This window comes from Natrix helvetica (genome assembly GCF_964273705.1).
Source record: "Natrix helvetica genome assembly, chromosome: 9".
In the NCBI taxonomy this organism is placed as follows: domain Eukaryota; kingdom Metazoa; phylum Chordata; class Lepidosauria; order Squamata; family Natricidae; genus Natrix; species Natrix helvetica.
Window position 1 is genome coordinate 4,426,061 of NC_138560.1, and position 12,944 is coordinate 4,439,004.

The following is a 12,944-nucleotide window of genomic DNA, read 5'->3' on the forward strand; positions in this document are numbered from 1 at the left end:
CGCAAGAGGGGCCTTAAGAAGATTAAGAGGATAAAGTGGGTCGGAGGAATTAGGCTGGGGAAAAGCATGGAAGAAATAACATTATAATGCATACAGATAGTCCTCAACTTACGACAGGTGATAAGCAGGCTCTGTTAACAATCGTAAATTGAGGACTAGCTATAGTTTATTGAATCATGCCGGAGATGGAGATAGAGGGGTCCCTCCTGCCCCTCCCTGATCAAGCTCAGAGTTATTTGTGACCCCAAGAATTGTAGAATGAAGAGATGGGCAGGGAACCTGAATATTATCTAGTCTCGTGATGGCGATCGGTTCTCCAGCTGGGATCATATAATACTCTAGGTGAGTTTTCTCAGCCTTGGCTGCTTGAAGAGGTATGGACTTCAACTCTCAGAATTCCCCAGCCGGCATGCCGGCTGGGGAATTCTGGGAGTTGAAGTCCACGCCTCTTTAAGCAGCCAAGATCGACAAACACTGCTCCAGTGTATACTTGAGCATATTCGGAATACATTGAGTAGAACATGTAACAGAAAGGCCAGATTGGATCAGCTGCTGGCCTGAATCCATCCTGAAGATAGTTCTTCTTAATGCTGGATGGGATGAAAACCACAGGAGGATCTGAACTGGAGATTGAAGAAACAGACAGCTGGCCTTACAGTGGCTGGATGAGGAAATTCCATTCCCAAGGGTGTTGAAGACGGCAAAGGAAGCTATTTCTGGTACCGATAGAAAAGAACATTTGTAGCTCAGGATTGAACTGGGGGGCCCTTAGTGCTCTCTGAGCGTGGTCGTTTCCTTGCAGACGTTTCATTACCAAACTAGGTAACATCTTCAATGCCAAAAGGGAGGAGGAGGAGGAAGAGAAAGACAGGAGGCTTCTAGATGTTCTCTGAATTTAGTCATTTTCTTGCAGATGTTTTGTTACCTTTGCTCTTTGTTTTATATACTTACAGTAGATACCCAGGGCAAGATATTCGTATATAAAAATAAGAGCGAAATCCCCTCCCTCCTAGCACTGATGGTGTTACCTAGTTGGGTAATGAAACGTCTGCAAGAAAGCCACCAAGCTCAGGGAGCACTATGGACCATATAGCTCAGGGGTGTCAAACTTGATTTTGTTAAGGGCTGCGTCAGGGTTGTGTTTGACCTCTGGGGGCCAGAGTGGGCGTGGCCAGCTCAATGTCACTCATGTCGGGAGCACCTGTGGTGGCCCAAGCATTCTGCCAGTGAAAACGGGATGCCGAGCTCTGTTTTCGGCTGGGATGGCCTCCTGCAACCCTCTGCCAGCGAAAACGGAGGTCAGGAGGGCCCTTCCGAGCTCCATTTTTTTGCTGGCTGAGCACCGTGGGCCAGTCCTTCACTGTTTCCAGGGCATTCCCATGGGCCGGATCTAAGCACCCCGCGAGCCAAATCCGGCCCCTGGGCCTTGAGCTTTGACACCCCTGCTATAGCTATTTCTGACTTTTTCCTATTTTGGGTTCCCTCCACAGTTCCAGCACCCAGATGCTCAAACCAGCTTGTTCCAAAACCTGGAGATTCTGATGAAGCACCCTGCATACTTAATGGTTTTCATACAACATGTGGTGCTGCAGTTTGATTCAAGCCCTGTGGTGAGCTGACAACATCCTTGTGTGTGTGTGTGTGTGTGTGTGTGTGTGTGTGTGTGTTACTGCAACTGCCTCAAGTCTCTTCCTCTTCTGCATAACCTCCCACTCCACCCCCCCCCCCCGGTAACTGTGAAGCACCACACCCTCTCCACTGAAGCTGCTAGAAATGGATCTCCAAAGTTTATCAATGTGCGTTGTGGTGCAACAGGCCCTGAATCCACACATGTTTATGCCGGTACTGTTCCCATGGATGTGCTAGCATGGATTGAGTTCCAAGGCAAAACAACGCTGGCTGTGAAATCCTGGGGATTGAAGTCCACATGTTTTAAAGTGACTAAGGTTGAGAAACACAGCTGTAGGAGAATCACCGGTGCATTTCTTGCTGGACTGGATGAGTCTAGTATGACTGGAAGGGAAATTGCATGACTCTTGCCACCCTCCTTAAGTAACATTAACGTGTGACATAATATAGTGGCAGCCGAACTGGCAACGGGCAACAGAGATTGTTGTCAAGGGCGACAAACATAACATGGTTATCAGTGTGGGGAAAAACACACTTCAAACCGAGAAACAGCCTGGGACTCCATAAGAAGTCCAATGTTCCTCTCGTGTTTTTATTTGTTTGTTTGTCAAACGTGTACAAGATAACAAGTATAGGTATGAACATAAACATGAACAAATGAAGTAAATGTAAGACCCGACATGGCGCAATGGTTAGAGTGCAGCTGACTGCTAGCTGCTGTTCAGCAGTTTGAATCCCACCAGGCTCAAGGTGAGCTTCCCTCCTTCCAAGGTGGGTAAAATGAGGACCCAAATTGTTGGGGGCAAGAAGCTGACTGTAAACCGCTTAGAAAGGGCTGTAAAAGCGATCTGAAGTGGTATATAAGTCTAAGTGCTATTGCTAAATGCAGATAAAGGGGGACAGGAGAGGAGGATGGAAAGGAGAGGAAGAGAAGGAGAGAGGATAGGAAAGGGAAGAAGAGTAGGAGTAAGGGAGAGGTAAGGGAAGAAGGAAGGGGGAAGGAGAGGAGGAAAGAAGAGAGTAGAGACGGGAGGGAGGGAGAAAAGAAAGGGAAAAGAAGGTGGTGTTACAACAGGCAGAAGGGACGGTAAATAAGCAACTCAAAGTGTATATTATAACCTATTAAATGGAATAACAAATGTATAAGAATGGCAAATGTAAAGAAGAATAACGGTTATGTGAATATACACTTACAATGGTATGTAAGAGAATAAAAAATAAAATAAATTTGGGGGAAAAAAAGATAAATAGGGACAAGAAGGCAGGGGGGTAGGCACGCTGGGGTGCTTATGCATGCCCCCTTTACGGACCTCTTAAGAATGGGGTGACCTCTAGACAATTTGATATTGAAGCTGTGAGGGTTTGAGGCTGTAACAACGGAGTTTTCTGAGTTTGTGGCTGCTAGTTATTTCTTTTAAAAATTGCTAGAGAGGGTATCTATTAAATGGGAGTAAATCTTCAATCCCAATTGTGACACCCATTCTGATTTTTTTTTCAAGTCACGCCCCACATTCCAATGTTAAGATGATGAGTGGACTTCAATTCCCAGAATTCCCCAGCCATAACTATAGATCTAACTCTGGGAAACAGTACAGATGTGACCGAGGAGTAGCTATTTGAACCCTCTTCCTCCTGATCGGATTTTCCAAGCTCCTCTTTGGCCTCTGGAAAGCAGCTCCCTCCCTCCTGACTACCTTCCACCACACTTTTCACAAACTAGACCTCTAGCATCGCTGTGCATTTAGAAAAATGGGCCCAAATGAGGAAGTTTTAGGAATCTAAACCAGAAGTTGAGTTCTCCTTTTTTCAGTAGTGAGAGAAGAGAACTGTGAACTGTTGGGTCTTTTGTGCTTTCTGAGCTTGGTGATTTTATTGCAGGTGTTTTGTGATCAAACTAGGTAACGTCATCAGTGTTAGAGGGGAGGGGAGTTTGTGGAGTAGAGGACAAAGAGAAAGGGGAGGAAGACGACTGTGGGATCCTTGGTGGTCTCTGAGCCTGGTCGCTCCTCTTTTATTTCCTATGGGAGGGGCCATTCATGTCCACCTGTGGCTTTACTTCCAATCGACCCTGATTTCTTAGCTGTTCTTTTTTTTTAGCAGCTCTGTGCATGCTCACACTGGGAACAGGCTCCAGCTGTTCCTCTGCCTCACTGCTGTCTAGCTCCGAAGGCACCTGATCACTGCCAGATGGCCTTGGCCCCGTCTCTGCCTCCAATGCAGAGCCCTCGTCCGAGCCTTCCCCAGCCTCCAGGACTGGCCCATGTTCCTCCCCGCAACCTCCTCACTGTCCGACTCTGCTGACAGATTGACTGGCCGCTGGCAGGCCACAACAGGGGGGGGTTGTTCTCTGTGTTAGTCTGTTCAGAGAGCGAGCAAATCCCACTCTCTTCTAGTCCTGATGATGTTACCTAGTTGGGTAAAGAAATGTCTGCAAGACAACGACACAAGCTCTGTCTCTTTGGTAGCTTCTGTGGGTTTCCTTTAATATCTTCTCTCCCCGTAGCTCTGTTACCTCCACGTGGACCTCATCCTAAACCGCCTTGGGCCCAAGGAAGCCAAGAAGCAATTTGTGGATTTTTGCCATGCCTTCTTAGACAAAACTGGGGTGAGTCGATCCTGGGAAGATCTTTTGAAAACAAAACTTCCACTCCAAATATTTGGGTAATTGGTAATGAGGGGCAGATTCCTTTTTTTTTTTGCCTTCCAGGTAAGGTTTACACCATTTGTTCTCGTTCCCCTGCTTCACAGGGTAGTAGGAGCTCCAGATAGACTTCCTGACTGATCGTTGCTTTTATTTTCAGTCACTGCATTCTTATCAGCTTCTTGCATTCTCTTATCTCTTTCACAGCTACTGAGAGTCCCTGTTCCAAATGCCGTGCAGTTTGAACTGGGTAAGAGCCAATTTTCATGAGGTATTTTGTGGCATGATCTGGAGCAGAGTTTACAAATGGATCAGATGTGAGCTGCAGAAATCCAGATGACCACCAGAGGGCAGCAAAACATTCCAGCTTTTTTAAAAATCTCTTTGCTGCCCTCTAGTGGTGATGTTGATTTTCACAGTCTCGATGAGATTGCCGTAAGGATTTGTGTAGCTTCTACCATTAGGAATATCAAGCCTTTCCTAACTGGATATTAGGGTTTTTGTTAGCCGTATTCGCTGGGAGTTATGGGAGTTGTAGTCTGAACACATCTGGAAGGGACATCAGGTTGGAGAAAATTTAAGCAATTATTTGCATGAATCTCTTTTTCTTTGGTTCTGTGAGCACAATTTTTTCCTCTGTAGAACATATTCTGGCACTGGGGGAAACGAATACAATCTATGGTTGTTGTTTTGGCCAGAATGACTCATGTAAAATCTGGTTTAAATTGTGAATGTAATTGAAAAAATGGAAGTATTTCAATTCGGATAGTTGAACAGAATTCTTAACATGGATCAGTTTGGTTTTGACTTTCCGGATCGATTCAAAAACATGTATTCTTTCACCTCATTGGTTCAGGAGCATTCGGTTCACCCTCAACACGTCAAGTGGACACTGAAAGCGATTTGGAGTTTTAAACATTAAACCTTTGAATCCAACACTGGCCGATCTTATTTTTCCCCCTTCCTGCAAAACTGTGGAAAAAAAGCCACTGGATTTCAGAGGGTGTAATTGAACCGTGTTAATTATTGTTTTGTTAGATTGTTTACATTGAAAGAGCAAAGTTTTAGCTCGTTCGGCTGCACTTCTTTCAGCCGCCTGACGGGATGACTAGGGAACTCTGGGAGCTGAAGTCCACAAGTCTTAAAGTTGGACACCCTTGAAATTTTAGACAGAAAGCTGAAAATATCCCTCTGCCCCTTTGAAAGTCAGCGCTCCCCCTGGGACCTGCTGCTAGGGGAACAGTAAGGATCCCTAGGAGAGAAGGGGCAGGCATTAGAATCATGGGTCCACACACACAACAGTTGCGCTAACTTTCCGCAGTGTTGGACGACGCACGCGATGGGGGTCGGCTGCTGTTGCCGTCGGACGACTTTGATCCAAGCTGCAGGTCCCACCCTCTCTCTAAACTTCTCCAGCTCTGCCAGTCCCCCTCCCCTCCCCAACCCTACACACACACACACAGAACACACACCCATGGTTTTCCTACAGCTGCTGGGACGGGTGAAACTAAATGAAAGACAGGAAGCTGAAGAGTGGGGAGAGCTGCTGTTTTCCTGCCAACAATTAGCTCATCTCATCTGAGGGTTTCTCTCTCTCTCTCTCTCTCTCTCTGTCTCTGTCTCTGTCTCTGTCTCTGTCTCTGTCGGTCAGGGAAGGACAGGAGGCTATTGGTGTGTGTGTGTGTGTGTGTGTGTGTAGGGCCAGCTGGTTTCATAGCTTCCAAGTGCCACCTAACGGCCACACCTGCAGGTTGCAACACCATGCCTGAGCAAAGCCTCACACCTGTGGACGAGCACACCTACCAACACAAGCTCGGAAGGCTGTTTCTCTCTCTCTCTCTCTCTCTCTCTCTCTCTCTCTCTCTCTCTCTCCCTCCCTCCCTCCCTCCCTCCCTCTCTCTCTCTCTCTCTCTCTCTCTCTCTTTTTCTTCACTCAAAGGGACCCTGAAATGGCTGGGGGGCGGTGGGGGCGGTTAGGAGGTCAGTTGGAAGCTCTGTAGGCAGAGCATAAATCTCATTTCCGGGGTGGGGAAGAGCTTTGAACTGTGCATAGGTTTTGAGCTTGCCCAAAAGACTAGAGAGGGGAAGGGCTGAGCGACATCCTGTCACCGTTTTCGGTAAAGAAGGTCTTAGTTGGAGAGAGAGAGAGGGGGGGGCGGAGGAGAGAATGAGAGAGAGAGAGAGAGAGAGGAGCTGAAGCATAACTGAGGTTCCTGATTTGGAAAAAGTTGCCAGAAGCTCCCATTTTATTTATGTTGTGCATTTAAGTATTTCTTTATTTTAGGCTTTATCCCGCCTTGATTATTTGTATAAGCAAGTCAATATACATCAGGGGTGTCCAAACTTGGGAACTTTAAGACTTGTGGACTTCAACTCCCAGAATTCCCCAGCCAGCATGGCTGGCTGGGGAATTCTGGAAGTTGAACTCCACAAGTCTTAAAGTTCCCAAGTTTGGACACCCCTGATATACATAATACTCCATCCTCTTCTTATTTTTCCCACAACAACAACCCTGTGAGGTGGATTGAACTGAGAGATAGAGGGATTGGCCCAAAGTCACTCAGCGGGCTCTCTTGCCTAAGGCGGGATTAGAACTCGCCATCTCCTGGTGATTGGCCCAAAGTCACCCAGTTATCTTTCATGCTTAAAGCGGGAATAGAACTCACACTCTCCTGGTGATTGGCCCCAAATCACTCAGTTTTCTTTCATGCCTAAGGCAGAACTAGAACTCACTGTCTCCTGGTGATTGATCCCAAATCACCCAGCTGACTGTCATGCCTAGGGCAAGACTAGAACTCACAGCCTCCTGGTTTCTAGACTGGCATCTTCACCACTGGACCAATATAGAATAAAGGCATATTAAATAATTGCAAAACTTTAGCGAGTGGTAGAGTTCTAATCCCAGAGGGAGAAGTGAGTATTCTCCAACCAGCATGCTGGAACTTGGAAGTCCAAACTTTTTTAAAGTTGCCCAGTTTGAACAACGCTGCTGTAACTGTTAATAGCTTTCTCCCCCTTGCCAATATTTCCCCGTGTTCTTATTTCTGATCTGAGATACATCTTGGGCCTCACCAGATCACCGCCCTATGGATCTCATGGAGGAGATCAACTGCAGATTAAATCCAGAATTGTCCCCCTCTTTCATGTGTTGGAGAGGAGCATATGTCTCGCAACAGCTGCGCCACCCACCCTACAAATGGTTGCCTTGTAATTCTAGCAAGGTTTCTTCTGCTGCTCCAGGGACAACTTCCTTTATGGGAGCAGGCCAGGGACTGTGGCATGGGAGCAGCTGCAAGCAATTTGCCTTGCTCTTGCTGTGTTTGCACAAAAATCACAGCCCAGGTCCCTCCCCTGGAAAGGGACTTCAAATCCCCCAAATGGTTCCCAGCTCACCCCAGCTGACCAAGCCCTCCTATTTATCCTGCAGGCCAGAAGCCAGGACAGCTGGGAAAGCTTTGGGCAGATTTATTCTAGGTTTATGTCATGTCCTCTCTTTTGCTCTGCGTCTTTTTTTTTTTTTAATTTCGGTATTTGTACAAATATAGCAGCAAAAATATCCCTCTGGACTTGGAAAGGCCGCTAACCACAAAAAAAAAAAAAAAAAAGCCTGAGCGATGCAGCATTTCACAGGGTTTCTTTATGGCTGGGTGAATTTAGACATGGGATGGAATCAGAAATCTTTGGGAGTGGTTGTTCTGATCTAGGCTTAACAGAATCATGAAACAAGCTCCTTGTCCCGAAAAAACAACAACACCTTTTTATTTGGTTAACGTGAATGCCTGGCATTCACATCCAGAAAAGTCCCGGCAATGAGCCTTTCAAGGTTTAATGGCAAAAAAACAGACCTTATCAGTCCTTGGATAGTTGCCAGGCCGAGCTTACAGTCCCAATGCTGTAAAACGAAATACTTGGCAAGGAGTCTCTATGAGGCACAAACTCAGATAAGCAAAAGCTTCCCAATAATAAGCAAACTAATTGTCTCCTACAAACTCCACTCCCCTTTTGCTCCTGTTTATTCCCTATGGGAGGGAGCCATTCAGCATCCACTTGTGCCTTTACTTCGAGTCAACCTCTGTTCCTTAACCGTTCCCTTCTCCTGATAGCTCTGCGCATACATCGGGGGTGTCCAAACTTGGGAACTTTAAGACTTGTGGACTTCAACTCCCAGAATTCCCCAGCCGGCAAACTAGATGCTACCATCAGTGCTAGAAGGGAGAGCAAATTCCACTCCCTTCTAGCACTGATGAAGTAACCTAGTTTGGTAGTGGGATGTCTGGAAGAAAACAACCAAGTTCAGAGAGCACCAAGGACCTCATTCTCCTCTGATGCCCTACTCCCTTCAATCACTGATGAAGTTACCTAGATTGGTAGTGAAAGGTCTGGAAGAAAACAACCAAGCTCAGAGAGCACCAAGGACCTCATTCTCCTCTGATGCCCTACTCCCTTCTATCACTGATGAAGTTACCTAGATTGGTAGTGAAAGGTCTGGAAGAAAACAACCAAGCTCAGAGAGCACCAAGGACCCCACAGAGCTAAGGGTTATGGGTTGCATAGGGCCCTTGTGGCTCTTTTTCCTTGCCCCCAAAGCTGTCTTAAACTGTGATTGCCGAACATTGGCTGTGAATTTTAGGTTTTTTTTTTCTCTTCTTCTCCTATTGCAGACCGAAACAGACCTGATCTCATCCCGGAAGACCAACTGAAAAAATATTTGCAGGACATCCAATCTTTTCAAGAAGTGGAGATATCCCAGCAGTTGGAGGACTTCAGGTTTGCAATCGGCAATTCTCGAGACTTGTGCCTTCTGACAATCAAAGTCACAAGCTGGAAGTCACAAATACCGGCCATGTGGCATTGTGCTTAATGCCCACATGGGATTCATTTAAGGAGGGCATCCGGACGTGCCGGAACTCCTGTCACTAAGTGGCACATCTTAACGGCCGCATCGCTTAATAATGGACATTCCAGCCTCAATCACCATTGTTACGTGAGGACTGCCTATAATTGGGTTCAAATGGTTTAAGAACACCATTTGCAGAAGGATTTGGGGAAATCTGATCCTGGCTTGTCAGGGAATTGCTCAACAGGTGCCCAAATGAAGTCGGAGACGGCGATACAAATTTATAGTTATGTAAATAGTTATAGATGATAGATAGATAGATAGATAGATAGATAGATAGATAGATAGATAGATAGATAGATAGATAGATAGATAGATTTGTAACTATAAATCCATATATATATATATGTGCTGGTCTTGTTGTATTCGGGTCTTTTCCCATGTAAGATTGAGATTGTCTTGGCAACGTTTCAGCGAGGTCTCACTCGCCATCTTCAGGCTGGGTTTTGGGCTTAAAGTGTGATCGGAGCTGCCGTCTTTCTATAAATTTTGGTGGGGGTGTGTGGAGTGCTGGCTTTGTTTCAGTAAGTGGAATGATTGGTTGTGTGGTTGTATCATGATTGGTAGATTGGTGCTGGCTATGTGTCTATTGTTGTTTCGTGTTGTAACGGCCTGGGTGGTGGGTGGGGCTCCAGTCAACAAACGAGCCACACAGGATGTTAGGGTACATCATACATCAACTCCATTAACTAATCAAGATGTAACAACACAGCCAACCAACCCGCTTACAGAAACAAAGCCAGCACTCCACCCCCCCCCCCCCAATATTTATAGAAAGACGGCAGCTCTGATCACACTTTGCTCGCACAAGCACGAAGCTGAAGGCACCAGCCTGAAGATGCCGAGTGGGACCTCGTCGAAACGTTACCAAGATACTCTCAATCTTACACGGGAAAAGACCCGAATACTCCAAGACCTGCATAGATAGATAGATGATAGATAGATAGATAGATAGATAGATAGATAGATAGATGATAGATAGATAGATAGATAGATAGATAGATAGATGATAGATGATAGATAGATGATAGATAGATAGATAGATAGATAGATAGATAGATAGATAGATAGATAGATAGATAGATAGATGATAGATAGATAGATAGATAGATAGATAGATAGATCCGGATTTACAACAAACAAGCTAGTCAGGCAAACGGGAGCATCATGAGGTAAATCACAAAGCACACAGATGAAAAAAGGCGGGGAAAAAGGGAAACTCCCCCTTTACACCCATAGTAACCAATCGCAGTGCCGATTGCCTCACGCATGAGTCAGCCCTCTCCAATCAATCAACCACAACGGTGTGATTTGGCTCACTGTTCAATCCCGCTACTCCAGCTAGTAAATATAAATATCTTAATAATAAGGCTTTTGATTCCAAAAGCTAGAAATAAGTGACTTATATAAGGGACAGCTGGGCCGCCCGATTTAGATTGACTAGAATTGCGCGGCATAGCTCATTGTTGCATAGCTGATCGTCGGAACTTTAAAAAACGTTTTAAAGCATTTTTTTTTACTACTGAACAGGCCCAAACTGGTAGCATCTCACTCCTGGCCTCCCCCTATATAGCCATGCTGGCCACATGACCACAGAAGCATCTTCGGACAATGCTGGCTCCCTCAACTAAGAAATGATGATCAGCCTCACGCTCTTAGAGTCGGCACGGGTTTACCTTTAATGTTGTACAAACTCAGTGTGTTGTGTGAACAATCATTGATGGCTTCAGGCAGGAACAGGGCACAACTACGCTGGGGAAAGCATTTGCACAGCTTGCTAGGCTTGGTTAGTTTCACACTTAATTGGGTTTCTCTGTAGTTTAGCGTGTTGCACTCAGGGCTCCGCTGATGGTGCCAGCTCTGGAAATGGATTTAGTTCAGTCGAATTCATCTACTAATGCCATCCAACGTACAGCGCTCGACCGCCTGTTCTTTATTTCCGCAGGGAAAAAAGGAAAATGGGAATGACCCCAGGAGAGAAGGAGCTTTTTGAACTCGAAGGCTATCGGACCAAAGACAAAGGCATCAGAGAGGCCAAAGAGAAACAGCTGGCCGAACAGCTGATGGTCAAACTGGAGGAGATGCAGTGAGTGAAGCCCTCCTGGCTTATGCCGCTGGGCATTGGATTGTTGTTAGCTTGCCCTTTCAGCTGATGGCATCCCTTCTTTGATGGTGTGCTGGTTACGGTCAAGATCTTGTACCAAGGGTGAAATCCAGCAGGTTCTGACAGGTTCTGGAGAACCGGTAGGGGAAATTTTGAGTAGTTTGGAGAAGCAGCAAATGCCACCTCTGGCTGACCCCAGAGTGGGAAGGGAATGGGGATTTTGCAGTATCCTTCCCCTGCCACGCCCACCAACCCACGCCCACAGTACCATTAGTTTAAAAAAAATATGAATTTTACCACTGCCTTGTACCCCTCTTCATGCACCCCTAAGTCTCTTCTGCAAATCCCGCATCTCTTTTGGGTGCCATTTTGATTCCTAGGTTTTGTCACCATGCTTTGGAAGGTGGGCGTTCGCATCCATCAGAGCAGGCTGGGAAAGAGTCCTAAATGGCACCTCCCCTCCCTACCTTGCTGCAGGTGTCACTTTCCTCTTTGTGGACCCACACGGAGGGTTTTGTCTCTTCTGTTGGGGGCCTGCAGCCGGGGTGGGGCAGAAAACACCCATCATTCTCAGCAACCAAAGGGAAAAGCAACCTAGAACTAAGGAGAAATTTCCTGACAGTGAGAACAATTAACCAGTGGAACGACTTGCCTCCAGAAGTTGTAAATGCTCCAACACTGGAGGTTTTTAAGAAGAGATTGGACAGCCATTGTCCAAAATTGTATAGGGTTTCCTGCCTGAGCAGGGGGTCAGACTAGAAGACCTCCAACGTCCCTTAGAATTCTGTTAGTTTGCAACCATTTGGCTTTGAGTAGCTATCCCTGCCAGTTTGCCTTTAAAGTGAGCCATGGTGGCGCAGTGGTTAGAGTGTAGTACTGCAGGCTACTTCTGCTGATCACCGGCTGCCTGCAATTTGGCAGTTCGAATCTCACAAGGTTGATTCTGCCTTCCCTCCTTCCGAGGTGGGTCAAATGAGGACCCAGATTGTTGGGGGCAAGAGGCTGACTCTGTAAACTGCTTAGAGAGGGCTTTAAAAGCACTGTGAAGCGGTCTATAAGTGCTATCGCTATAGTGGACTATCCTCTCTTTTATTCCAGCTGCAGATCCCGTCCAAGGTTTTCTATTTCAGGCAAGCCCCCCTCCCTGCCAATTGGGACCTCATTCCTAGTCCTTGTTTCCTCCCGTTCTTTTTTTCCCAGGGATGGAGCCTCTGCTTCTGGCAGCCATCCCATCAGCGCTGGGATGAGAGCGAGGAGCTAGCCAGTTCCTCAGTGGCAAGTCCCTGGCAAATCCCTGCCGGATAATAGGATCCAGCTGGCAGGAGGGGAGGAGAAGGGGGGGGAATGTTCCCCACCCATCTCGGGATGTTGCCTCTGGTTGCATCATCCTTGCCGAGTGTATAAACGCCCCTGGCGGCCCCTTCCCCCTCCAGTTGCTGTATGCCAGTCCATCCAGCAGTCGCCTTCTCCGGCTAGACAGAACATGTTTATTTGCCTTTTGAATACTTTTCTGCTTTTACTGGGCCAAAATGGGGCTGTATTACCGGTAGGTTTTCCAGAAATGAAAACGTGGGATGGTGTGGGGCAGCGGGTGGGTTTTGAGAGGCTGCTGTCCCAGAGAGAGAAAGGGGGCTTTGCTGTTGTATGGAGGGCCAGGCAGACTGTTACTTTTC

At 46.7% G+C, this 12,944-nt stretch overlaps 1 protein-coding gene across 3 annotated transcripts in view; it reads left to right on the top strand.

The window, feature by feature from the left end:
* The window catches only part of ARHGEF1 (Rho guanine nucleotide exchange factor 1), a 58,236-nt gene that overhangs the window by 16,350 nt on the left and 28,942 nt on the right, over positions 1-12,944 (top strand). For all 3 annotated transcript variants that reach the window (XM_081961738.1, XM_081961736.1, XM_081961737.1), the window contains exons 4-8: positions 1,491-1,610; positions 4,133-4,234; positions 4,478-4,520; positions 8,932-9,037; positions 11,113-11,253. In XM_081961738.1, coding sequence (XP_081817864.1) covers positions 1,491-1,610; positions 4,133-4,234; positions 4,478-4,520; positions 8,932-9,037; positions 11,113-11,253 — 512 coding nt within the window. The remainder of the gene's footprint in view (positions 1-1,490; positions 1,611-4,132; positions 4,235-4,477; positions 4,521-8,931; positions 9,038-11,112; positions 11,254-12,944) is intronic.